The following is a 27,359-nucleotide window of genomic DNA, read 5'->3' on the forward strand; positions in this document are numbered from 1 at the left end:
TTCTCACACCAAATAAATAAATCCTTTAGACACAAACTAAACATCACTCTGTGAGAGGTAGAGTGGACTCTACTCAGACTATGGCAGTGGGAGCGGAAAACCCACTTGTCCTTGCAGTGGGCAGAGAGATGGGACTTGGCTCTAAGTGCAGCACGGACAACTTCTTTACCCTGGGCTGGGCCGGGGGAGGGGGGTGGCGGTGACCCAGGGTGGAATGTTACTAAGACAAAACACCAGGGCCCGCAAACCAGCTAGATCTGGCTAAGCCCATGAGGCAGGGGTCTTGCAAAGGCAGGTGGCGGGGAGCTGACCCCACCTGGGGCAGCCTGGGAGGGGTGAGGGACTTGATCAGATACCAAGGACTGTGGGGTACTGGGGATAGCAACTGTAGCTAAACCATGTTAGCAGGAATCTTACTAAAATTGGACAATGCAGAGACAAACGCCCAAGGCCTAAAGTCTAAGCCTAGCTGAAATTCAAGGAAACTGGAGTAGAGTCTGGTGAAAGAGAGAATGTTCTGTCCATAATTATGGTTGTTTTGTCAAATAAATCGAAGCACGTAAGTAATGAATCTGGCTCCCCCCACCCTTTCCCCAGAGTTTTTTAGGAACAAGAATCCCAAAGAAAATCTGTAATTGGTAGTAATAATTGGGCAGAACTTGGGGCCAACCAAGTACAACACTGGCATTTGGAAGCCCTCATAGTCCTCATATCCAAAGTTACCATGCAGGGACCCATCATGGTATCTGTGTTGATCTAGTTCTGCTACATAAATACTTACTTGGTCCTAGTACTCAGAAAATCAGAAAGTCACGGCATTCTACATATGGCGCCACTCTAACCTACTTTATTTTGCTAAGCCTTAAGGCTCTTGATGCAAACTAAATTCCAAGGGTAAAAAAATTCTAACTGGTTTGGAAACTAGGTCTGGCTATTGTTCTCAGCTCTGCCCCAGGCACAAGGTTTGTCCTTGTGCAAGCGCTCAGCTTCTCTGTGCCTAAGTTTTTGTTTTTACACCTCCGCTGGCACAGTAAAGAGGGGCGGTCCCTCCCCGTCCATCTGACAGATGACAAGGCTTGCTGGCGTCCTTTTCAAAATGGGGGGCCTCTTTCCCAGGAAGGACGGAAGTCATCATCAGGATATACACCCTACCGGGGTAAGCAGATGAAAATCAGCATGGTCTCTGCAAGAAAAACAGCCGGCTTCTGGAGTGGACCCAGCTCGCCATGCGTGGACACCAGAGTTCCACTTTTCTGGTCCAAAGGAAGAAGGCATTGCTTCAACTCTCGAAATATTCTTTCTTTGAAGTATTTTTCTTTCTTGCTCCTCTAATAGCCTGTAACCCCCTGAGACATCACGCCCGCTCCCTGCACTGCGCTGCTTCCTGCTTCTGCTCACTTAGGGGCCAGGAGCACCTGTCCAGGTGCCGCATTCACACGGTCGTCGGCGCGTTTGTTGTGCGCCTAGAGGACCACGGTCAACCGGCTGACTCCTGCGTTCGGCATCAGGCCGTCCACTTCTGCCTTATTAGCGAGCGCTGGCCGGTGGCCTCCACCGCGCCAGACCTCCGGCTGCCCACAAATGACCGGGATCCCGAATTCCGAGGAAGACGGGAGGGAAGCGTTGCAGGAGGAAAAGCTCGGGCCCAAGGGACCCCACACGGTAAGGAAACACCCACGACTTTGACGGCGGTTATTCCTCGACAGCGCAGGACTGACTTTCACGGATGACTCATAACCATTACAAAATCTGTTGGAAAACTGATTTTCGGCCACAACGGAGGATGCGCCCCGTTCCGCCGGCTGCTCCCGTGGCTCGCCCTACAGGCAGGCGCCTCGCCAGGGCGGAGCCGGGTGGGACTCGGGCCTCCCGGCAGGGTCCCCGCGGGCCGGTCGGGACAGTGCGCGGCGGGGGTCCGGACGGCGCACGCGGCCAAGAGCCGACCCCACCGGCCGGGCCCGGGATTGGGCGCCGCGGCTCCAGGATCCCCGGGATCCCGGAGCTCCCCGAACTCCCCCGGGCTCCACGGGCTGCGGCCCGCCTCCTAGTCCGGGCCCCGCCTCCTGCTCCGGCCCCGCCTCCTAGTCCGGGCCCCGCCTCCCTGCCCCGGCCCCGCCTCCTAGTCCGGGCCCCGCCTCCTGCCCCGGCCCCGCCGCCCGCTCCAGGCGACTGCCGCATCCCCGCCCCGCTAGGCCCGAGCCGGGGCCCAGACCCCGCCTCCTACGCCAGGCGCCGGCGCCGGCGCCCCCCCCCCCCCGCCCCGCCTCGCCACGCCCCGCCCCCGACGCCCTAGGCCCCGCCCACAGTCCCGGCGTCCCCGGGCGCCGGCCTCAGACCGGCGCCCGGCAGGCCCCGCCCCCGCCCCGCCCCTTGCGCGCGCTGCGCTCGGCTCCGCTCTGCAGCCGGCGGGACGCGGCGGCGGCGGCACTCGCGGTCCTTTGTGCTCCGGCGGCGGCCTCTCGGGTGCTCGCTGCGCGTCCTCGGCCTCTCGGTCGGGCAGCCCGAGCTCTGCGGTGCCGGACCATGTCGACGGCAGGAACGGGCGCGGGCGTGGAGGCGGGCTTCTCCAGCGAGGAGCTGCTGTCGCTCCGCTTCCCGCTGCACCGCGCCTGCCGCGACGGGGACCTGGGCGCGCTCTGCTCGCTGTTGCAGCGGACGCCGCGCGCGCAGCTGGCCGCCGAGGACTCCTTCTACGGCTGGACGCCCGTGCACTGGGCCGCGCACTTCGGCAAGGTGGGCGCGGGCGCTTTAAGGCGCCATTTTCCGCGGCTTTCCCGTGGCGGGCCGCGGAGCGCGGGGGGCGCGGGGCCGCGGGGCCTGCCGGGAGCGCGGGGCGGAAGCGGGCGCCGCGGCCACGATGCCCCGAGGGCCCGGGCGCCTGTGCGGCGGCGCAAGTTTCAAACCGCCGCCCCGCGGGCGCGTCACCCCTGGCGGAGGCGGTTGGCGCCTGCGGCGGCCTGGCTCGCGGGGCGGAGGCGCGGCCCCTCGGGGCGGGCGGGGGAGCGGCCGCGGCCGGAGTCGGGCGGCCCTCGAGCCGGCGGCCGCGGCTGAGCACTGCGGGAGTGCGGGAGTGCGGGCTTGGGCGGCCGTTCCCAGCGGCCCCCGCGGCTCCCAGAGCAGTGCCCGGCCTGGGCGACCGTGCGGCCGCGGCGCCGGCGGGAAGGGGCCGCCGCTGCCGTCCGCACAGTCGGGGAGGCCGCGGGAGGGGGCCGGGGCCGCGAGACCCGCACCCCTCCCCCCCCCCCGAGGTCGGGGCGACTCAGCGTCTGCGGTCCGCGTGCTGCGCGCCGACGGCCTCCGACGGGCCGGCCCGCGCGTTGCCCTCGGTCCTCGCCTGGGGCGCGACCCGGCGCGGAGGACGGTGCGGTCCGGCGCTCGCAGCCTGGCCGCAGTGTCTCCTCGCCGTGTTACCGGCCCGGGGTGCCCGCGGGTCCCGCCGGGTGGGAGCCGGACCCGGCCCGACCGCGCTTGCCGGGGGCGGTGCAACAGGCAGGCGAGCCCCCCGAGCTCGGGGTGGCGGGTGTACTTGTGGGGGTCCCCGGAGTGGGTCAGCCGTGGCACCAGATGCCCCCAGAGGCTGTGCGGGGTCGGGCCCGCAGTGGGGCCCCAAGGTCGCGGGCGGCCCCTCCCAGCCGGGCCCGGCCCCCTGTGTACCTGCGCGAGGCCCGCCCTGTGCTGGGGCCTGGGCCGGAGCCCAGCTGGCTCGGAGCCCTTCGCGAACCCCCATCTTCCAGGCCGGCTTCCCTGACCCTTCACGGGAACGAGGCAGTAGAGTCCCCGAGCACCCTGGCTGTCCGAGCTGTCGTGCGGAGCAGTGTCTCCCCCAGTTTCCTAAAGCCCACGGGCACCAGATCGAGGTCTGGGGAGCTCTTGATTCTGATGCCGTTTGGTTGATTTTGGACTTGAAACCTTGTCCTTGTCACTACCGGGGGCACTTTTACCGCCCCCCAGTACAGGAGGAACGGCGACCTGCAAAAGCCCACGGAAGGTGTGTCTCCTTACCAGCCGTCCCTCCCAGATCCTAGTTCCTGAAGCCGCAGATGGTGTTGAACCTGCGTGCCCCTGGCAGCAGAGTCCGTCTCCCACAAACGTGGGTGGCGGTGACCTGTCCCTCGCAAGGAAAGGCTGGAATTGCGGAAAGGATCAGACAGGCAGGGGGACATCAGGGTGTGGCCGTCTCTCCTTCCTCCAAGCTCGAGGGCTTTCTTACTGCTCTGTGTTTCCCCCCACCCAGGGGAAATGGGCTGCTGCCCTCTGAGGACATGTGGGAGGAGCAGAGTCAGTGTGCGGACAGCCGGCCTCATGGGACAGCTCTGGTTGCCGTGGGCACTTGTGGAGTGTGCAGAGCTCCTCAGCCGGAGGCCGGCTTATCGTCGTGCCTGGCTCCAAACTGGCATCTCACCACACGCACGGTCCCCTTCAGGCCTGTGGGCAGCGCCAGCTGGGATGTGCTGTAGGCCTTTTCCTCCCCAGCCAGGGGGTGTTTGGGGCCGGGGGTGGGGGGCCGTGCACCCTCGCTCTGCACATGGGGACTGGAGGATGGGCTTTGGCAGAGCTCTCCTTGGATCTGGCGTGTGTAAAGGTGTGCAGAGCGCCCTCGTGTACGGGCGAGAATGGGCTTTCACTGCGGTGTTCACTGCAGCTGTGTTCCTTTTAATGACCAGTCACTGGTTTTGTCCTGTGGCAGGGCGCGTGAAAGTGGCAAGACCCAGTTTTTGGTGTTTTTTTTTTAACGTTTTGTTTATTTATTTGACAGAGATCACAAGTAGGCAAAGACAGAGGAGGGAAGTAGGCTCCCCGCTGAGCAGAGAGCCCGATGCGGGGCTCGATCCCAGGACCCTGAGATCATGACCTGAGCCGAAAGCAGAGGCTTTAACCCACTGAGCCACCCAGGTGCTCCAAGACCCGGCTTTGATGGAAGTCTTGGAATTTCAGTCTTTGAATTTTTCGGTTGTAGGAAGAGCAGAATATTTAAACATCTGTGGCATCAGTGTTTGTGACTCCCTATTCCTGTGAACCAACTTTATTTTTAACCAGCATAAGGAAGAATACTTTTTCTTAATGCTTTTTTAAAATTTGTATTGGGAAGGAATGACTTCTGTTGTTCCTTAAGCAGAGAAAATGCTGGGTAACAAGAAATGCCACTTGTCCTCATCACAGACTTGAAACTGTCGGGGTAGCATGTGCAGGTGCACGACGTTGACATGTGTCGTCCCCTCCTGCCGTTTTCACAGCTGGAGTGCCTGATCCAGTTGGTGAGAGCCGGGGCCACGCTGGACGTTTCCACGACGCGCTATGCACAGACCCCTGCCCACATCGCTGCTTTCGGGGGACACCCCGGGTGCCTCCTCTGGCTGATCCAAGCCGGGGCCAGCGTTAACAAACCGGTAAGGGCGTGCCGAGGACTAATGTGGTCTTTATTGTCTGTTTCCAGTTATAATTACATGGTGTTGAGTTTTAAACGGGGGCCCTAATTAGAGTTTGATATGTTAACCTCCGGGCTAGCTGGGATTTGTGTGTACAGTCACTCGTGGCCAGGAGGCCCTTCCCGCAGTCGTGCTCTCTGCTCCGAGAGCCCTTTGGCCCCTTCCGTGACTTCGTGAGACCCGCGGCGACCCGAAGTGGTTGGTCCACATCCCTGCTGGTGACTGAAGGCGTCTGGCCCGGAGCCCAGATTTCCTGGCTCCCCTGCCCACGCAGCGGCTCGGCTTCCCGTGCACATGCCGCCGTGAGACGCCCGGATGCCGGCAGAAGGGTCGGGCCGCCGTCTGCCTGCCTCGGTTAGCACGGCGGCTCCTGGCGTGGAAGTGTACGCGCCCCCACGTGCGCCAGCTTCTCGCGGGGCGTGTCACTGTTGCCTTCACCTCCTCGAGAAAACCTCAAGGAGAGAGTTTGGCTTCCGGGGGCTCTTGTGTGGACACGTGGGTGGGTGTAGAGGACTCGGGGGTGCGGAGGTCCCCGCGGAGATCCCGCCCCGAGGGTGGACGTGTGCAGGGGGCTTGTGCCTGTGGCTCTGCAGGGCCGCCTTCAGGCTTCTTTCCCTCCCAGCCGCCTGCGTCTGCCTTTCCCGTCAGTAATCCTCACGGGCCTGCCCTGTGCGGAACAGCACGTTTCCTCTCTGCTTCGCCGTCTTTCCCAAGATTCACCCCTTGCTGGTGACCAGCCCCTCCCCCACGGGTCACTCAGTGGCCACCTACAGGGCAGAGCTAAGCGCTCGTCACCGTGATTGGTGTGTTCAGGGGCTGTGGGCTCTCGGCCCCACATCATTCCTGCACCAGGCATGCCTGTCACCCCTGCCCCTTCCTGGTGCTGCCTGCTCCCTGCCCAGTCCTCCTAGCAGAGCACCGGGGCCCCCGGGGCTGCCGTCTCACGGGGCTCTGCTCCCTGGCCTGGGGCAAGTCCTCGAGCTCCGTGTCCTTGTTAATGAAGTAGGGATAGTCCACGAATGATAGGGATAGATGATATGGACCTTTAGAATATTCTGTTGGCTTTCTTTTTCTTTTTCTTTTTTTTAAGATTTTATTTATTTATTTGTGTGTTTGTGAGAGTATGAGCAGGTGCGGTGAGTGGTGGGGAGCAGAGGGCGAAGCGATTCCCCACTGAGCCCAGGGCGCGCGGGGCTCCATCCCAGGACCCTGAGATTAGGACCTGAGCCCGAGGCAGACGCTTCACCTCATGAGCCCCCCAGGTTCCCCTCTGGTGGTTCTGCCTTTCAGAGCATCTAAATCTAGAAGCTTTTTCTCATGTGCCCTGGGACAGCAGCCCAGTCTCTGCTCTGGACTAGGGGCTGCCGCTCTCGGTAGTCCCGTGTGGGGCCCTCTGCGCTCTGCTCCCAGCACAGGAGTCCCCAGACCCCACCCCTCCCAGCAGCCCCAAGCCCTCTGGCATCCGAGGCTGTCACCCGGGGTCACTGGGTGTCCGGGCACGGCTGCCGACAGGGTCTCGGCTGCGGTGTGCACGTCGGCTGTCCCCTTGTGTGGGGCGTGGCAGCGGGCCTGCTGGGACAGGCCCCCGCTGACCTCGGAAGTCACAGCAGCCCTTGTGTTAGCTCCCCGCCCCCCAGTGTTGACCCAGCCTGAGGTGGACGGTTCCTCGTCTCCCACACAGGCTGTTCCAGAACCAGATCCAGGATTTCCTAAACCCAACTCCATGCGTGCTGTGTTTCTGGACCTGCCCTGGCATTTCTTCTCCTGCTTTAGTTCTATCCACCTTCCAGTCCGTCTTCTGGCCCAGTGGTTACTGTCAGTTCATCGTTCCCGGGGCTGACAGAGACGTTTACGGCCTCCAGACTTGGCGCGAGGGGTCGCTGAGACTCAGCCTGTGCCGTCTGGACACAGAGAAAGGAAGTCCGTCTCCAGGAGATTTGTTCTCGGTGGGTCTGGCCACGCCCCCCGGGCCACAGTCCTGCAAGGATTACAGGCCACCGTCTCTTTACTCCCGTTCTAGAGTTCTAGGGTTTGGGGACACAGGTCCCTTCTCTAGCTTCTTGTAGCCAGCCAGATTAGAAGTCAGCTAGTTTCTGTAACCACCGTTCAAGGTGACCTGCCCGTCTTCAGACTCGTGGCGCAGCTCCCACTTCCCCCTGTCACTCAGTTTGCCCACAGGACTTCTGGAATCGCACTCCAAAGTCGTTGGTAGTTTTGGAATGTGACTTGCCTGGGCTGGAGACGTGAGTAATTGAAATGGCTCCTGGTCTTGCCGTCTGGGCCACGTGTTCCTCAATGCTTGTCCCTCCTCTCCCGGCCTGAGGGTGTTCTTGGGGGGCCCACGAGAGTGGGTTTGGTTTCCTCCTCTGTCCTCTGTTACTGTCCCACCGTCTTCTTGAAGTGATAGAGAGACGTGGACGTGCCTTTCTTGCCCCAACGGTAGCTTTAAAACCCTTTTCTGTTTCTGGGGGGTGGGAAACGGCAGAGGCTCTGCCACCTCCCGTCAGTGCCCTCACCACTCCTCCTGGCAGTTCTCAGGTACAAGTGTCACTTGTCCTGATTCTATTCCTCCTGTCCCCTCCGCACCTGTTTGGGAGGATGGGGTACGTTTTTGCTTTGTTAAGAAGCTGAGGGGCGCCTGGGGGCTCAGTCGGTTGAGCGTCTGCCTTCAGCTCAGATCATGATCCCAGAGTCCGGGGATCGGGTCCCGCATCGGCTTCCTGCTCCACGGGGCAGCTCTTTCTCCCTCTGCCTCTCTCCCTGCTCACGCTCTCTCGCTTTCACCGCCCCCTCTAATAAATAAATAAGCCTTTAAAAAAGAATCTGAGTTCATTCACTGGATGGCTCCCCAGGTAGCCACGTGGAATTCTGTTTCTTTCTTCAGAAATGGGTTCATTCTTACTCTGAGGGCACATCCAGTCGGGCTCACACCTTCCTGTCCAGGCCCGCTGGAGTGTCTGAGGTTACGTGCTGCCGGAGAAGCAGCTGGCACGCGTCTCCTGGGCTGGCTCCCTGGGACCTGCCCGTGAGCTCGGGTGCGCGGGGGAAGGGGCTCGGCTGTGCAGGGGAAGGGGCTCGGCTGTGTGCTGGTTTCTGAGTGAGCTGTCCTCGGGGCCATGCGCGCTGCAACCCCCCCCACACACACACACACACTTTGCTACGGGGCGGCGGGGGTGCTGCTCTGCTGCCAGGCTCGCCGTCCAGGCACTGGGAGGTATGATGACTCGGGCGCGGTGCTGCGGCGCCAGGCGGGAGGTCCTGCCCCCGTGTTCCCCACAGAAACGGCTTCTCCTTGATGGCTGCATCCCTCTCCCGCTTACAAACCCGAGCGCCTGTGAATGGCAGCGCGTTTCGGACGTCGTCCCGCTCAGACAGCGCCGACTAACTAACCCCACTGCCCTTCCCAGCGCCGCTCGGCTCCCCTGCCTTCTCCGGCCGAGCTCCGAAGCGCGGCTCCCGCGCTGCTGCGGCCTTCCTGCGGTCTGTGGGTGAAGTTGGCTGCGTGTGGCCCCAAGTCCTCTTCTGCTCATCTGTGGTCCTTTGACCTCAACCCTCCTTGTCTAGAGTGTGGGCGTAATTAGGACTGGAGGTACGAGGGCCCCCATGGGCAGACCGGACACGGAGAGCGGGTGCCGGGCCGTGGCCTCCGTTCCCTTTGTTAACCTGTTAGAGGATCATTGTTCTGGGTTTTGTATACAACTCATTTGTGCTGAGCTCCGCCGTAAGATGATTTCCCGCCGTCGCTGTGGCGTGTCCGTGCTGTCCCCGCTGGAGAGGCCCCACGACTCTCTGGTCTTGATGCAGGGATTCAGGAGAACGCGCCTCTTCCGTGGCCGACTTTGATTTTCCGCCGTGTCTCTGGCCACGTCAGATCTGACTTGCGTGGTGTTTGGTCTCCAGGACGGATGAGGTGCTCTGTCTGTGTCCGTTATCTTACTTGAAAACGTCCGATTCCTGTTGGATCTGATGCCGTGTGTCCTTCTGTTGTTGCAGGACTGTGAGGGCGAGACCCCCATTCACAAGGCGGCTCGCTCCGGGAGCCTGGACTGCATCAGTGCCCTGGTGGCCAACGGGGCCCACATCGAGTAAGTGCCTTCGCGTATCTGTCCCGCAGAGACGCGGTCGGGGCGCGGTGCTCACAGGCGGCTCGTCCTGAGCAGGCGGCGGCCCTCCCCCGGCGTCTCCGGTAGCGGGACAGCCCCGCGTGGTAGGTCCGCTGGCGCGGGTGCAGGCTCTGGTGCGGGCTGACGGCTGGCGGGGGAAGCTGCTTCTCGGCACCCCAGGCCTGTTGCCGCCACAGCGTGCGACGAGGGAGAAAGCAGTGAGCTAAGTACGTCAGGACCTGGCATTGCTGACTCGGCCGCTAGCGCATCGTGTCACCACGGGCAAGTCGTCAGCCTTACTCTTGCCAGTGTTCGTTTCGCAGTGAGGCCCTTGCATTGGGCTAGAACGTCTCGTCAGGCCTCTCTGGCCCAGCCCTGGCAGAGAGTTAGCTTCGCTTAGTTGCAATTTTCTCATCTCTTAGCAGATGTGAGAACCTTATGTTTTAGAGCCTATTTTGACTCTAAATGATTTATCACTACTTGTAAAACAGAGCCATGTACATTAGAGCCTTCAGACTCCCTCTGAGCCCTTGAGGCCGGTGACATGATTATAGTCTTGTTTTATCCAGTTTACGTGAGCTAGTTACGCATGGTTTGACGGAAAGTGTTAATGTTTCAGTGCATTAGTTTAAAGATGTGGGCTTAGGTGCAGAAGTCCTTAGCCAGCCATGGCATTAAACGTTTATTTTAGGTATTAAATTCATTTGTATTAACTTGATCTGAAAGATTGATATTGTAAACATTTTTCTCCCGCAGTTCACGGCATTAACACAATGGATGCGGTTTTTACCCTTAAGTGTTGATGTAAGCTCTAGAGCTGGATAACCTGAGTAACTATGATGTCAGCTTCTCTGTCTGGAGTGTCTTGAATATTTCTTAAAGATTAATTACAGACCCCACGCTATTCTAATTGGAAATGTGAAAATCTAGACTTTGGGAGAAGTAAACCCCCAGAACTACCCTAGTTTAACCCTTTGGTTTCCACTTCATGGTTTTGACTCTGTTATAACAGATTCATTGAAAACGGATCCTGGGTAGCAAACCATGCAGCTTAACTAATGCCACGCATAATGCCAGGGGCTGTCTTCGGCCCCTAGGATCTTAGCTTCTGTTTCAGTTAAGTATTATGTTGTTCAGTCATTAGTTTGGGCTTGGATCTTTTATTTCCGTAGAAATCTGGTCCTGTAAGTACGCCCTGTGTTAACTGTTACATTGCAGGGCACCTCGTGATTTCGTATAGCTCTGACTTCAGGTAACGTAAAAACGCTGGATAATACGAATATGTATTATGCAATATGAGACGATTCTCAATGGATTGCTTCAAAGTGAAGTTATATGTGCATTTTTTTTAGCTGCGTTTAAATTAAAAACTCAAATCTTTAATTTTAATAACAGAAGCTTTGATTATGAAATAGAGTCATATAAGATCAGTAGTTAAATCGCTTGTCATTTGTTGAAATAATAATTAGAAATTGACCTTTTTAATGACTTATTTTTCTAAACAATAGTCTAATTGATCCTGAACATTTTACTAGTACATATTAGCTCTCTTCATTTCAATGACTAGCTTAATCCTTTGAGCCAATAAATATTTATCTCTATATCCTTTTTTTAATAGGTGTCTTTCTAAAATAAGAACCTTTTATTTACAGTTCTGTCCTTGGTTACAGGACCCTCGAGTGTCTCTTTCCCACCAAGTGTGACTGAGCCTGGCCTCGAGTGCCGGGCTGGTTTTCCTTCTCACTATGAGAGCCACTCCCTCGAGACCCTGCACTGTGGTGACTTCCCTTGCCTGAACCTTCAGATGTTTTTTAGAAGAAGTATTTAGCTTGAGCCGCCTAGCCAAAAGCGATTCTTAAAATTCTAAGTCTTTGGCCTGGAGACAGAGCACAAAGAATCAATTGTATATGTGCTTACTTAGTGATTACTTAGTTTTAACATCTGGAGAAATTGCCAGTTTTGCTGGGAAGCTAATTTGTAAATTGCTTTTTGATGTCTGTTCTGTACATTTTTATAGTGTAACACTTCTAGCCTACCTACAGGGGATAGTTTGAGCCCCTCAAATTATGGTACTTAGACCTGTCCCACTTGTAGTGCTCGCATGGTAAAGAGTAGTCCTAGCTAATACAATGCCTTTTTGTTTTGTTCTGGTTTGTGTCTTAAGAGGATCGAGGGGCACAGTGTTAATTTACTTACCTAAAGTGATTTATGTTTTTTCCAGTTCACAATGGGCCAGATTATTAATTCTTCATATTACATGCTATAATGTGAACCTTTCCTTTTCCTGTGAAGAGATCGAAAGCTGTCTCCTACCAGTATTTTGTCACACTTGGTGGTGATTATTAATTTTGTTATTAATTCCTACTTTTTTTGTTTTTTAACGTATCAGCTTCATAAAGTGGCCAAAATCTTAAGTTGCTGCTTTTTTTGGTCACTGGGTAGATAATGATGAGTGCAAGCGCGCCCCACGTCTGTGGCTAGAGTGGTTTGTTGTGTGACTCACTTGTCGATAGAGGCCGCATCTGCATGGTGGGGCGTGTCAGCGCTGGGCACCATGTGTAACATTTTCTAGCACCACACGTGAGTATGTTGATGGAGTTTTTTTTTTTCCTTCTCTTATTTTACATCTCGAGTTTTGGTGCCAAGTTTTCTTTTTCTCGTGAGGTTTTGTTTCTGGCTTCTACGACGGTCATTGCCGTTTGTCGTTGTTGGCCTACCACGGTGCAGCTCCGTGGGATGGGGCGGGGCTTCTGTGGCCGGGTCCAGTGTCTGCATACGTTAAACTACTGGAACCTCTGCAGACGCTTGTCATTCTCGGGCTTCTCCAGCACGGCCGGCACCTTTCGAGTTCTTGAAAGTGAGGTTGTCCCCGTCCTACGTTTGGCTCTTGTGACGGTCCGTCTGCTCCTGCAGCCACTGCCAAGGGCTGCCCCCTCTCAGGGGTCTGCATCAGAGGAGAGGCACGGGCTAACCTGTCAACCACCATTGCCTCTTCTTTCTTTCTGGTGATTAAATGAGTAGCAGTGTAAGAGTCTGCCTGTAAGATTTTGGAGAAAGCAAGAAGACTTGCTGTTTGTCTGCTGATGGCTAAGACCGTCCGAGTACTGACATGGTAAACTACAGATTCCAAGACTCAGATTATCATTATTCTCAGTACCTGGGCATCAGTTAATTTCGGTTACTCCGTTTTCTTGACAGTAAAGTGAATGTTTCCATGTGAACCAGGTATTGAAATTGCCTTTTTTATGCCTCTGAGTAGAAATACAGGGACCAGTGGGATTTAGACTGAAACCACCGTTGGCTGGGGTTTGGGGCAGATTTGCTGGCCCATTTCGTGCCCCGCCACACGGGTGCTGCTGTTGAATGAGGTCGTGGCAGAGTCTCAGAGCAGCCGATAGGAGAGCGTTTCTGTGGAAGCCACCGGTTCCATGGCGACCGGCTCTTCAGATGGGCAGCTACTGCATTCCAGCTGAACTGGTCTGACCCCGCGGACAGCTCCGCCGGTCATCAGATAACGGAGAAGCCTTGGTAGCCTGACGTGAGCCGGTTCAGTGACTCGCCCTGGAAGCATCCTTCTTGCCTAATTCAGAAAACAGGCACAGTTGGCTGGGGTCACAGACATCTACAATGTGATTTTAATGGATTTTGTTTTAATGTCACAAAAACATCTACACTACTGAACTTTGAGCCATTCTCAATGGAAATTGAGTAGGTTTAGATCAGCTTATGATTGGTGGTCACGTTTATGATCCAGCCCTGTGCGCTTACCCAGAGAGCCCTCTGGAGGCAAAACGCCCTTTAGGGCACTGCCTGCCTCGAGCACATGTCATGTCCCCTGGGGAGTTTGTTCGTAGCTCCTGCCCGAGGCCAGATGTAGCGCACGCTCCCTGTGGCAGCCGTTTCTTCACTCGTGTTTGGAATTTGTAGTTTCTTTTCGTGGGTTCACGTGTTTGCCCCTCAGAATAGCAGTCTGTGGATTTTATTGGAACTGTAAATCTGAACTCGTTTCTGACTTGGGGCTCTGCATTCGCACCCTCCTCCCCGAGTCTTGCCTCCCTTACCTCGGTGTCACTCCGGCAGACCTGTCCCGTCTTGCTGGTTCCTGGCTCTTTCCCTCATGCCAGAGAAGCTGCCGGCCCGGGGCAGGAGGGGCTTCCCCAGACAGCTCTGAAGTGCTTTCCGCCCACCCAGCGCCCCGGGAGCTGTGGACGCGTGTGGAGTCTTGATTCGTCTCATAACATCTTGAGTAACATGGACTCAGATCATTGTTTAATCCCTGCTTTCCCAAACAGTGCTTTCAAGTAGCCGGTGATTTCCAAATCTCTTTTTCCTCCGCTAAATTACTGCGGGAGCCCATGGAGCTTTGACCAGCCTCCCTGAAATGACCCTCTTCTTCTGTTTAACGTATGCAAACATGATTGGGGTTCACTTGCAGAGCAAAACTGCCCTCAGCGATGTTGACCTTGAAATGAAAACTTGGCACCAAATGTATTCAGGTAAATAGTTTAAAAAATAGTTTCTTCCTCTTGTTATCTGAAGACTGTACTTAAAGTCTTCGTAATTTAAGAGTTTGGATACCAAAGGGTTAAAAATACATGTTTTTCTTTTACTGAAGAAATTTTAGATGTTTGCTAATGTTGTCTGTACAAATGGACATTTAGTGATTTTTTTTTTTTATCTTTTTTTTTTTTTAACGATTCCATGTATTTGCTTATTTCCATCTAGGAATAGTTACTAATGTATTTGAGATTCAGCATACCAAATTTTAAAGTACCAGAATCGTGAGTGAATGGTTTTTAGTCCATACTGTGAAACTTGTGTTGAAATATTGACATATTTAAATGGGCTTCCTGCCGGAAGTGGCTGCAGGAGGAAAGGCAGCGGCGCGGAGCCACGGCGGCCCCGCGCACCGACCGCGCCTCTGCACCCCGTGTGTGTCTATGTACTTTTAATCCAAATGTTGCCTGCGAATATGTGATCCCTTATTATTTCAGTGTCCTGTGTCATGAACCATTGCCCGTTTTAAATCACAGAGAAGATTCTGAATCTGTAAAACCTACACGTGTCAATGTCTTACAGCTACGTAATTCGAATTGACTTGATTTTTTCAAGTAACCCTAGAAAGGGGGAGCACTCCATATAGAAACCGCTGAGAACTGCCACAGGTGCTTCTCCGAAAACCTTACGGTTGTGGCATTGAGTGCTCAGTATGGCTTCCTCTCTCCACACGGTTGAGGTATTTGTTGCGGTGATTGGTTTTAATGCTAATCTAGGAATTCAGATATAGAGTCTAGATTTGCATGCTTTGCTTACCCTAATTTATGATACCTACCTTTTATTTGTAACTAACAATAGTTAAGTTGAGATCAGAATTTTAACAGAAATACTATTTATAGAAAAATTGTGGCTATCTTTTCATTGTCCCATGGCATTAACAAAAAGAAAGCATCCTGAAGGAGATGTGACGGCTCAGATGCCAAACGTGATATTTTGGTGATTGCTTGATCCGTGGTTTCTCAAATTAAAGAAAAAACTGTTCCTACTGGAACGGCTTCTCGTCTCTTCCAGGGGCGTGACACTGTAAGTGGAGAACGAAGGACTAACTGGCCACCGGGGGACATTTTCTCCAGGTGCTCTAGGGAGGGCCCCTCAGTACAGGACACTTGAGTTGTCTGTTCAGAACGTCATCGCAGAAAGCACCGTATCTCAGCATTTGCGTGTTAGTCAGTAAAGCTTAAAAAAGTAATAGTTTCTTTGTCAGTTACGCAGCGGAGGCCGGAAGATCGGACTCACAGTGACGATTTTTCCGTGTCTTCCGTGTTTCCACACTGCGCTTTGGGGACAGTGCTAGGTGCCCCGGGAGGACATGAGTGGCTTGCTCTGAGATCACTTTCATAGTCTTTGAGTATCCCAGGAGCTTCAACCCACAGGTGCCGGCGCTGTGGCAGAGTGACCCTTCCCCCAACACCCCCCCCCCCCAAATTTTGATCCTGTCAACTCTTTTTTTTTTTTCTTTAAGACCATTGACTTTGGAAATTCAACACACTAGACCCACTTTGAACATCAAGGTGATCGATGTCTAATTTTTAAAATCTCTGCCCAGTTTCAAAGATTTTTCAGCTGGATATCAGAGCGGGTTAATGGAGAGCTTTTAGAAACGACCTCACGGCGCGTCCACGGGGGCCTCGTCTTCCGAAATGGACAGAGGTGAATTTCGGATCACACGTAGTCTGCGTTCACCCAAGTGCATCACACCGAAGATGCGAAATTCAAAACCAGATGCTTTTTTTAAAAGATTCGGCTAAAAATAATGTGTGTGTTGCCATCACTCCCCCAGTCTCCATGTCAAGTGTAGGTTTTGAGAGTGTTTGTGAATAATTTCTTCCAGGTACTTTAGAATGTTCCCTTTGGATAGCGTGTGTAGACTAGTTGAGACTGAGCCCATCCCCGCACCTGACCTTGAGAGGAGTGCGGCGCAGCCGTGCCCCACGTGCCCGTGCACACCGCAGGGTGAAACGTGCTGGGCAGGGCGGCACCGTCGGGCGAGTGGCCAGGTTTGGTTTCGGCTCAGGTTGTGAGATCGAACCCTGGGCCCCACACAGGCTTCTCACTCAGCCTGCGGTGGAGGGGATGGTCTGCTTGGGGTTCTCTCTCTGTCCTGTCCCTCCCCTGCTTGCGCACACTCTGTCTTCCTCTCTCTAAAATGAATGAAGTAAAAAGTACCGTCCAGACCTAGCACGTCACGGGGATGGAGAGCCGTCCTGCCTGCTTCCAGGTCGCAGCCACAGCCCCTGACTGGCAGGAAGGTAAGGGAGGGAGCGCAGTTTTCATTTCTGTTTCAACTCGGAACACCAAAGTTTGGTTTGATAAATGGATGGTGCGTTGTCACCAGGGTCACTGTTGCAGCTCTTGCAACAACAGAATGGAAGCACTCTGGAACGAGGTGGAAAAGCATATGTGGAAACCAGATTGAAAGAGCTGTGAGCCTCTCTAGTTAAAAAGTCCAGGTTTTGAGAACGATTCCATTTAATGATTCCTTATTCTAGTCCTCGATGTGGAAAAGTGGAAAATGTGGAAAAGTCCTCGTGTTTGAAAGTCCCCTCTGCTTACTGAGCTGTGAAAAGGTGGCTTGAGGGAGTCCGGCTGGTGAAAGCCATTTCCACGTCCCTCATCGTGAGCATCACGTGGCCTGATCCTAAGACACCAGGACTTTTTTTTTTTTTTTTTTTTTTTTCCATTTATTTGACAGAGAAAGATCACAAGTAGGCAGAGAGGCAGGCAGAGAGAGAGAGAGGAGGAAGCAGGCTCCCCACTGAGCAGAGAGCCCTATGCGGGGCTGGATCCCAGGACCCTGAGATCATGACCTGAGCCGAAGGCAGAGACTCAACCCACTGAGCCACCCACGCACCCCGACACCAGAACTTTTAACAGAAAACACACAAGTGGAGCAGGGACAACCATGCTCTCGGCGGCTTGTACTTTCCCTCTGGATATTTTTCTTGGTACTTAACATTCTGTGATTTAACCGATTTGGCAGCTTTTTAAAAGTTGTTTGTTTGAATTGAGTAGTACATAAAGTTTCTAGAAAGAGAGCTTTGAGGAATCCATGGACAGACACGTTTCATAAAAAGTGGACGAGTTAGCAGGAGCGTCTTCCGGTCACGTGTTACTCAGCAGATCCCGTCTGCTGTTGGTGTGTGTGGCCCGTAAACTGAGAATGATCTGTACCCTTCTCAGTGGTTGAACAAAAATCAAAAGAATAATTATTTTGTGACAAGTTAAAATTACATGAAATTCTTGTGTCAATGTCCACGAATGACCTGGCCTTGCTCTGTTGCTCCGTCTGGTCCGTGGCCGCTTTGGGGCCGAAAGGACAGACCTGAGTGGTTGTGAGCGGGCGTGTCCCGGGAGCAGGCGCTGGCAGCGTGTCGCACTCTGAAGGGGGAGCACCTGCCTCGGGATCAGCGTGCCCCAGTGCTCCTGTGCAGGCAGTGTCTTAGCGTGTGCGCTACGGCGTAAGCAGAACAGAATTCGGGGGTCGGACGTTTGTCAGGTAGACGATGGGGGGGGTGACAGTCCGGAAGTGGGGAGGCCTGTTGGTATGTGACCGGGTCTGGTGTTTGGAGATCCTTTGGCTGGAGAAGAGCGTGAGCCCTATGTCGTGCGCAGTCAGTGCTCAGTGATAAGGGAAGGAACACACCGTTGACCCTTGAACAACGGGGGCCTGAACTGTGCACGTCCTGTCATATGTGGATTTGTTTTTATAAATATGGTACATACTGTAAATATATTTTCCTTGTGATTTCCTTACTAACAGTTTCTTTTCTTGGCTTACTTCATTGTAAGTATATAGTATAAAATACGTATTCATGAACACTATCTTATCAGTAGATGTTCTGGACGACAGTAGGCTCTCAGTGGTAAAGTTTTGGGGAGTCAGCAGCTCCAGGTGGGTTTGCGGCTGCACAGGGGTCGGTACCCCCCAGCCCCTCCTTGTTCAAGGGTCTGCTCATGTAGCTGGAAGTCTGTAGCTTACTGGGAGCAGAGAGAAGATAGCATGTGTCCCTGTTTCTAAGAATCCTGTAGGGACAGTGCCAAAATTATTAGCTCCTGATTAATTGTTCCACAGCCCCCTTACGTCCCAGATTCTGCTCCTTCGTCTCCTAGAATGGCTTGATCTCCCTTTTGGATCCCTCTGAGTTCTCGTCCCGCCGAGGTGTGTGCGGCCCAGAGTCTGTCCAGTCTGAGCCGCGACTCTGCCTTCTTGTCTGCCCCGTCCGCACGCGGGCGCACATGGTGTGGGCTGGCCCCGGTCCTTCTGTTGAGTTTTGAATCTGTAACTCACGTGTGCGAGTGTTTGACGGTCGGGGGGGACCTTGCCTTCCTGTCGCGGGTCCCGGCACACGCCCCCACCCAAACGTGGGCCGTCCCCAGAGTCCCTGGAGGTGGGCGCCAGTCGGTGCTTGTCTTTAAGGCTGTATTTCCTTGGGAAAACAGTCCACTTGCTATTCTGACCTGAGTCCAGTCTGGTGTTGTTTCTGAGTGGAAAGTGAAGGCTTTGAGTGTGTTTTGGAAATTCTCCACAGCTGCTGTCGTGTTTTCCTCCGTGAGGTCGTGGCGGCGGATGCCGCTTCGGACCGTGTGAGCTGCTCCCCGTCGTCCTCTGGGCTGCCCGAGAGTCCTCCCTTCCGTCAGCCTGGCTCCGTGTTCTCGGATGCTGGGGAGCAAGTCCCTATCTCTGTGTAGAAGAGATCATTTTATAAACTTGGCGTATGTTCCAGGTCTTCATTTTTCAAAATTTGGAAGAATTAGACTTTTTTTTTCATATGCCTACCTGTTACCTTGTCCACATTCTTTCTTTTTTTCTTTCTTCTTTTTTTTAAGATTTTATTTATTTATTTATTTGACAGGCAGAGGTCACAAGCAGGCAGAGAGGCAGGCAGAGAGAGAGGAGGAAGCAGGCTCCCCGCTGAGCAGAGAGCCCGATGCGGGGCTCGATCCCAGGACCCTTGGATGAGGACCTGAGCCGAAGGCAGAGGCTTTAACCCACTGAGCTGCCCAGACGCCCCCACATTCTTGACGGAGTAGACCTTTCTGGATGATGGCACTGGGGGCGGCCCCTGAAAATTAAAAAACTCACTCAGCTAAACACCTGGCTTACTGTTGTCGTGTCAGGAGCGTGGCAGCTTCGGAAGCTAACTGTGTGGTCACTTTATATACGAGGAAGTGACGTAGTTCACAGTGTCCTCATGTCGGCGTTGCCTTTCCGTTTAGCTCCTCCATCACCATCAAAATAATACCCCGCTGTGGAATACTCGTTAGGGTTCCTAGACACGAAATCAGAGTGGCAGGTCTGGGCCCCAGTGGTTCTGCACTCGAGTAGGAAACTTGCTGGGTTTCTGTGATTCTCAGATCTTGTCTTTTTTATATCTGATCAAACCGAGTTTGGGCTTCGGCCTGTCTGGGACTCGTAGGATACATTTCTTTATCTTGGGCTTTAAAGAGCAGAGACGTGTTCGCGGTGATCTGAAACTGTACAGGTTTCTCATTTCTCAGTTGCAGCATTAGGCGCATGAGGGCTGGAAAGGCTCGTTCTCTTCACGGTGAGAATCCCGGTCTGTCCCTGCCGGGCAGTCTTACTCCACGTTCACGTCCGTGCCGGGAGCAGGCCTTGCCGTGCTGCGTCGATCACTCGGTGAGACCGCAGGCCGGTGGCCTCGCTCAGCCGAGCAGACGCGGGAGCCGGCCCCCCTCTGGTGCGCACTCTCACTCCATCGGCCTATCTCCCTGGCTCGCACTTGACCTCATGGGGCAGGGTGTTTTTCTCGTCTTGCCGTTAGTATTTAGTATTTCCTGGTGGAGGTTTACGTATTTGTGGGATTGAGGTGGTTCCCTTCGCCTTCTGCCGGCACCTCCTACTTTAGTTTGTGTCTTGGCTGCTGTAGGGGACGCCAGCCTTCATCTGTTGGCATGGCCGGCCACACGAGCTGCCGCGGTGTGCACTCTGAACAGTGATAGGACTTCCCCGCCCCGGGACGGGACCCCAGGAATCCCCCGCTCAAATGCTCCGATGCCGGCATCTTCCCACCGCAGGCTTTCCGGAGCGGGCCAGAGAGCCGCATCAGACCCACACACTTGGCCTCTCGCGTCTCCCCCAGTGGTAAGTTCTCTGTCGTCAGGACCTCCTTCCAGACCTCCACTTACAGTGTCACGGCTAGTATCAAATCTGGCTTGTCGGTGTGCTGTTTTAAGGAAGCCGATCGTTACGAATGCCATGGACAATTCCAGTACATGTTTGTTTGTTATGATTTTACTCGAGCTAAAGGAATGGATTATTACAGTTATGCAGATAACGTAGAATTCAGTTCCAGGTTAAGTCTGAAGTCAGCATAAATTTAGGTTCTTCAGACTGACCTAAGAAATGATTTTGAGAAGTTGAATAGGAAGATGCCTTTTTTAAAGTTGAGCGTGTTGATTTTTAAATGCCTATCTCCCGACCTCGCTTAGCGATCACATGTGCGCAAGAGCCCCGTTAGCATGGCAGCAGGACCAGAGCTCCCCCGTAAGGGAGGCTCGCGGTACCTCCGTGTCCTCTTGCCGCCCCTTGAGCTAGTCAGTCAGGTCAGCAGGAGCAGAGACAGGTGAGCGCTCGGCGGGGTGTAATTCGGTGTTTTTGTGTCACGCAGCCTGAGGAACGCCAGTGGCCTGACAGCAGCAGACATTGCTCAAACCCAGGGTTTCCAAGAGTGCACCCAGTTTCTCTTGAACCTGCAGAACTGTCACCTGAGCCGTTTCTATGATAACGGCCCCATAAACGGGGGCCATCAGAACCGATTCCCTAATCATACTAGTGCGGGAGCCAATCGCAAGAGATGCTTGGAAGATCCAGAGCCCTTTGGAGTGAAGAAGGCTCGAACTGAAGGTGAGTCCCCTTGGTGGATGGGAGGGGGGCACGCTCCTCTTTCCTGTAACTTGTGCTCTTTTTTATGGCTGGAAGCGCCTTCGAGAGGAGACCTTTGCTCGAGGGTCCTGTGCCTGGAGGAGCCTGGTGCAGTTGTGCTTTTCTCCCCCTGTGGCCCTTGGAAGATTGGCCCTTTAACCAAAGGGGAGCGGTGAGAGGGCGGTGTTGACAGCTCAGATGGAAGTGTGTGTGTGTGTGTGTGCGTGCGTGCGTGCCTTTGTGCACACCCAGGGTCTTCTGCCGCTCTTTCCTGTACCTGTTTGAAATATAACTATTAAAAAAATCTGCCACCATGCCTGATTTTTTTGTTTGCTTCCTCTGAATGTCCCTGAGCCTATGAATAACATTGCTGGTCTGGTAGCAAAACACGGTTTCACATCTGGGCAGGGAGAGGTTTGCCTCGGCTGGTCTCCGCACCCGCAGGACGGGGTGTGTGTCGTGGCGAGACCCGAGGATACGCCTGGAAGGTGAGTGAGTTGTGAGTGAGTTATCTGTGTTGTCCACCGTTTTATCTCCACGTTACTTCGGAGTTCACGGTGAAGCAGAGTCACTGGTCAGGCTCCGATGAAAACAGCTCCCCTTCACCCAGAGAAAAATGTGTGTGTGCGCAGCTGTCTGTAAGAGATCTTACAGGACAGACCGCTGGCCGGGCAAGAGTATTCAACAAAGCGACACAGACAGGGACACACAGAGGTGGCAGTGAAAAGTAACCACGTTGAAATTAGGAGCTCGGGTAAGAGAGCTGAGGATAAGGACAAAGCTGTGCCCTTTGATTAAAAGAATAAAAAGCCATGCCAGGAGAGGAGGAAGACCTGGACGGCTGGAGGCCTCCGTTGCCTGCACCCCACGGGGTCAGCGTGGTCCTCTTTCCAGTGCTGCACGTTTTCAGTCTGTCCGGACAGTGTTTGGATGAAAATGGATTTCTTTTACTATAAAGTTGATAAAATTGTTTTACTGCTTTTAAATACTTAGTGACTAGGGGAACTTCGGACTTTTTTTGTGTGGAAATGAATGTATGAACTTGAGGTGGTGGTTTAAGAAACTCCTGGCTTCTGTGAGTCCCAGAACTCTCCAAGAATGCCAGAAGGGCGTAAGCACGAACGACACGGGCGGGTGTCCGCCCTCGCGGGGCCTGAACCGTGAGCTGTCGTCCAGCACGGTCACTGATGTGTACGTGTTCCGGCCGAGTCTTTCCTAATGTAGTTTAAAAGCCCTCTAAGAGCGTCCACTTTTTTAAAATAGCCTTTCTTGTCCGCTTCATGCCTGGTTTCGTATTTTGGAATGACGCAAAGTGTTGGCCTCATGGGCCCTTGGGCAGCAGACCGGTATGTGTCCATGTGCACGTATGCTGGTTCACAGCAGAAATCTTGGATTCTGCTAGTCGGCTAAGATGGATGTCCCTGGACGTTCTAACAAGACTCAAACATGGGCCAAAGAGTTTTTCCAACCAGGCTTTGCCGCACTCAGGTCCGTCGGATCTGCCCTGAAGAGACCGGAATGTACATTTCCTAGACCGCGTCACCACGCAGACGGATCCGAAGAATCGGGCGGGTGGGTAGATGTGGGGGGAGGGGGGTTATCTCCCTCCTCCAGGCGGGTTTGTTTTGGCCGACAGCGTGAGAGATGCACGTTTTGCCCCTGAGACTCCCCGGGCAGCCCGTTCCCGCTTCCCGCTCCTCGGCCGGGGCCTGGGCTTTGAGGCATGTGGCCCCGAGGCTGGGCTGGGCTGCCCGCCCCGGCGGAGGTCCCATCCGTCCGCCATCGCGGGAGACCTCTGAGCCGGGCCATCCTCGCTCCCGTCCTGCAGGCAGTGCTGGTCCCGGGCAGCGTCTCCCACAACCCTGAGCGTGTGCGTGCGTCTCTGGTCATGGCTGTGGGAGCACGGACGGGCCTGCAGCCTGCGCCTCTTTCCTCGGGGGGCGGGGGCTGTGAGTGGCGATGACCACTTTCACTTCATGACATGCTCGCCGTGAGTGGGGGCTGGGGCGTGGGTCTCATGACTTGGCCCCAGCTGCCTGGGTCTTCGGAAGGAAGTTGTGTCTGCCTGTGTGAGGACTTCTGCCCCGGGCTCGGGTTCCAGTAGACGATTCACGATACGTTGTTGTAGTTCATTTCCACTTAATATCTGGCATCTTGTTTTGATTTGCTATTTAAATGTCTAAGCTTCAGGTTTTGCTCATTCTGAATTACTCATTTTGCAAACAAGTTTTTGGCTCTCACACCAGAGTAAAAATAAGCATTTTTTCCTTACCCAACACATGCATATAAAATACTTTTGAATAACTTCTCATGTCAACATATTTAAAAGAATTTAAAATTTTCTGTCTCCCTTCATTCTTCCCCAGGTACAAGTTAGGCTTTTCAGGGCCAGGAGTTCTGGGCTCCGTGAAGGCCTAGCTTAGACCTTATCAGTGAGATTCAGGCCAGTCTTTCTGCAACTAAAGAATCACACACACTCCTGTTTTTAATGTGCATTTTATGTTCATAAAACTTATTTCCAGAAGTTTTTCTGGCTAAGCCAACTTTTTAAGTGTGCCTTGTGAATTTATTTTTTTTTTAACTTTTTTTTTTTTACTTTGGAATCCTGAGACAAAGTTCCCCACTCTTCTCCACAGAAAGTGGCCTCTGTCCCTGCTTCCACTAAACTGTTTTCAGATGTTTTAATGTCATTGGTGTGATTTCCCTTGGAAACTACGGATGGAAAAGAACTTGAAGGATTAATGACACTGCTGCCTGACCGTCTGCTGCGCTGGGGGGTGGGCTGAGCCTCGGGCGGGTCCTATGTGACATGCCCCCGCCCCAGCATTCACACCAGCAACCCCTCCACCCTGGTCAGAGCGTGGACCTAGTCCCTGGGGCTGTGAACTCGAGCATAAAGTCAAGTCCAAAGTCACTTCAGCGGTTGATCCTAACTAAAAGTATTTTGGCATAAGATCGGGTTTTGTTCATTTGGGGTGGCACAAGGAAGCACGAGTATGTACGTGAGTTTCGGTGTGTTTTCCCCCCATTTATCAACCATTGGCTCGAGGTCAGATGACAGGTGTCCTTCAGTGACAGCTGCTCGGTAACGTTCTGTTAGTGTTTCTGTTAACCTTCAGGAGTAACAGTCCCGTTACCCGTGTGTGTGGTCCTTGGAAACCCGCCCAGATACCAGGGAGACTGGTTGGGAAGAATGCCCGTCCTATCCTCTTCTTTTAATCAGGAGTTGCTTTGGCTGCAGCTCCCGTGTCGGGAGCAAGGAGGGGCAGCGTGATCTGTAGACTGAGCCAGCGACCAGGGTTTTGTGACTGGGAACAGTTGCCATAGGAAGGAGCCTGTGTTGATACTAGATCTCGTTAAATCAGTTTTTAATTCAGAAGGATATAGTACTGATCTTAGAATTTCATACATAATGTATAGGTATTTAACTTAAACACCTTTTAGGAAAACTACAGCATTATGGTCCTGTTTAAAATCAGCAATGAGAAGTTTCTCGGCACACCTTCCCCTGGATAAGCTTCACATTAAACAATGTGCACTCTGGTCTTCAGTATCCGTCCGGACCACAGCGGAGACGGGCGGTGGCCGTGTGGGGGGAGCAGAGGAGTGGCGCGTCTGCCTGCTTAGAGCCTGAGTCTCAGGAGATCCTCTGCCTCCCCAGTGAAAAATGTGGCTCCCGCCGGTTTGATCCCGTACATTAGAGACGCACACGACTGACTTCAAGGGCAGAGTTTAAGTGTTTGACCAGAGTAAGAGAACAGTGCGGTTGGAATAACAGGATTGTTTTGTCTGGATCCCTGAAGGCTTCGCGTCCAGGAATGGTGATCTGAATGACACCGGAAACCCAAGCACTCTGTGATTTGCACCGTTTCCGTCTCAAATTCCAGCCTCCGGAGGCTCCTCTGTTCGCAGAGCAGTGTAGCTGCCGTGGCCGGAGTCCGCCACCCCATGCACCTTCTCTCCTGTGCCCTTTCACAGAACCCCAAGGCCTCCCGTGGTGTTTCCAGAACTCTCACTGCTGCTTGTGGGGCCGTGGCGGGAGCTTAGAGTCCATGAAATGTTCCCCCATGGTAGAACCATCTTCATTCCGGCCTCAGGTCCTGCTTTGATTTAAACAGAATCTTTCTTTAAAAAGTTGTTATCCAGGTAAATTGTGGTAAGTGGATAAGAAATCATACTGATTGATTATGGCCGGTGGGAAGCCCCCGGGGGAGACTTTCCTTCCCGAGTACTTGCCAATGGTTGGGACTCCCCGTTCCGCGGGGAGACCACATGTGTGTGAAGCGTCCTGGGGCTCCTGGCCAACTCCCCTTGAGGGCTGACCCACACCTGGGACCCCCACACCAGCACCCTGAAGATACACAACAGGAGGTCACTAGTCTGTGCCACGAGCCCAGCCTCGCCGAGGTCTGTCGTGCAAACCTACTTGGCAGTGTTTGGGTGCCCGACAGCTCCCTCGTGCTGGGCCTAGGGGTTCGCACCCTGCTAGCCAGCCAGAGCACCAGCACCTCACAACGATGTGACCATAGAGATTGAATTGTTCTTTTTCAGAGACGTTTCTGCCTTGAACGTTAAAATAAGTCTGAGTGGGCTTTCTTCAGGAGCCCTAGGTAAGCTTGCAGGTGTCCTTGGCAGTTGGAATCTCGTGTTTGGGGGGTGCCGGGCTGGCTCAGTAGGAGCTTGTGGCCATGAGTTCAAGCCCCACGCTGGGCATAGAGTTCACTATTAAAGAGTGATAGTAACTCATTTTTGTTCTGCACGTGCCCCTTCCCGGCCGTACGGAGCCAGCTCAGGAATCCGCTTCCCGACAGCACCCTCCAGGACTCCCCGCCTTCCAAAAGCCCAGGGACACCACCCCCCGGGCTTTCAGACTGCGCGCGTAAAGCAAACACGTGGCTGTAGCATCTTGCTGAGAGCTGGCCGCGGCCTCAGACGGCCGTACCGGTGCCCGGTTCTGCATCTGGACCATGGTCGGTCATGCTTGCAAAGTCGCCTCTGCAGGAAGGAGGCTGGGAGGGTCTTTCTTGAGCCGCTGCTAGACAGTGTCCTGCCGCAGATGGTCCGCGGCGAACGTGTGCTGCAATCTTGTGGCCGAGTAGGAGGTAAGGACTTTTTTTAGCGAAACGTGTCGTGGTCTTTGCTTTTTCCTGTGGAGGTGGGTAGAGAGACGGGAAGAGAAGGTGCCGCTCCGAGCCCCGGAGAGCGCCCAATCCGACCACGTGGGGAGAGACGCCTCGCGCTCTGTGTGCGAGGCTGCCTTGCTCAGACGCAGCGTGGCACGTCTCCGTGGCTCCTTCGGCCGAGGCGAATGAGTGTGGGAGAGAGGAGTCTGCTCGGCGCCAATGTTCCGACAGTTCTGAGAGGCCGGCGTCAATGTCGGTTCATAAAACATGGGTTTAAAAAGTAAATTGCGCCTGTGCCGCCGATTCCTGGACGCTGGAGTGACCCGGCCCGGGCGCAGCCGGACTGTCTGCCGCCGAGTGTTTAAAAGCCTTGCAGGTGCTTCATGGCAGCGATGCTCCACAAAGACAGCCTGTCTGTGGAGAACCGGCCTGAGTGCGTTGGCATATGCTCCCCTGTTAAAGAGTGTCTTGACTACGCGTAGGAGAGCCTTCCGTCGGTGTCGTATTTGTCCCCGCCGGCACTGACGGCGCACCTGCGAGGTGGCAGGGTTTCAGAGTCGGGCCTGTGCTCTGCATGGGTCTCTCCTTCCCGGAGTCATTTCCAGGGCAAACTGGCCTTGTCCCCTGGCTCCTCCTCTTCGTGTGACCTTGAATGTCCCCAGACTCCTCTGCCTGCGGCCCCTGCGGCCCCCTGGTGGCAGGCCCACCCGAGCTGCTGCTCTTAACAGCCGGCCTTTCCAGGGGGCCGGGCTCCTGATTCTGTTACGGGTCGCGCCAGGACGAGTCATGTTTGTTTGCTTCCTGTGTCTGTGCGTTTTCAGGCTGCAGAGTGGGCTGCATTCATGGATGCGGTCCCCCTTCTGAGCACTGGGCTTAAGAGACGAGAAGATAAGTAGCTCCGCTCTCAGGAAGCGCTTTCACATTTGTCCTCTGTCGGGGTTTCTGTAAACTGCTTTCCTTTTCAGATCTGTGAAACGGCACACTTAGCTCAGGGCTCACCGTCCCCAGGAACCCTGGCCCCTGAATCCTGAAGAGCAGACCTTACGAGGACAGGCACTGAGCGCCGTGCTGGAGCCCCGTGCAGCTCCCCGTTCGCAGGGGCGTCCATCCGTGGCTTTGCTGGGCTGGCGTGTGCCCGTTCTCCGTGGACCACTGGACTCCCAGGACGGCTTACCAGGCGCAGGAGAGGAAGGAGCAGGACCCGAGCCCACGCAGACCGCAGGCTCCTCAGACTCAGCAGTCTCTGAAATGACAGGCTGAGGTCTCC

General features: G+C 54.4%; 1 protein-coding gene across 8 annotated transcripts in view; it reads left to right on the forward strand.

The window, feature by feature from the left end:
* Window positions 1-2,351: 2,351 nt before the first annotated feature.
* Window positions 2,352-27,359, forward strand: part of ANKRD10 (ankyrin repeat domain 10) — a 31,747-nt gene continuing 6,739 nt past the window's right edge. For 2 of the 8 annotated variants that reach the window (XM_045081304.1, XM_045081302.1), the window contains exons 1-5: window positions 2,352-2,733; window positions 5,235-5,387; window positions 9,420-9,511; window positions 11,751-11,864; window positions 20,716-20,951. In XM_045081304.1, coding sequence (XP_044937239.1) covers window positions 2,524-2,733; window positions 5,235-5,387; window positions 9,420-9,511; window positions 11,751-11,864; window positions 20,716-20,951 — 805 coding nt within the window. In that variant the 5' untranslated portion in view covers window positions 2,352-2,523. Of the gene's footprint in view, window positions 2,734-5,234; window positions 5,388-9,419; window positions 9,512-11,750; window positions 11,865-19,974; window positions 20,190-20,715; window positions 20,952-27,359 lie in introns of those variants that run through there. The other 6 variants (XM_045081298.1, XM_045081300.1, XM_045081303.1 and 3 more) reach the window with 5 other exon arrangements.

The sequence above is a fragment of the Mustela putorius genome, unplaced genomic scaffold (assembly GCF_011764305.1).
Source record: "Mustela putorius furo isolate JIRA1106 unplaced genomic scaffold, ASM1176430v1.1 tig00000551_pilon_pilon_pilon, whole genome shotgun sequence".
NCBI classification, from domain to species: domain Eukaryota; kingdom Metazoa; phylum Chordata; class Mammalia; order Carnivora; family Mustelidae; genus Mustela; species Mustela putorius.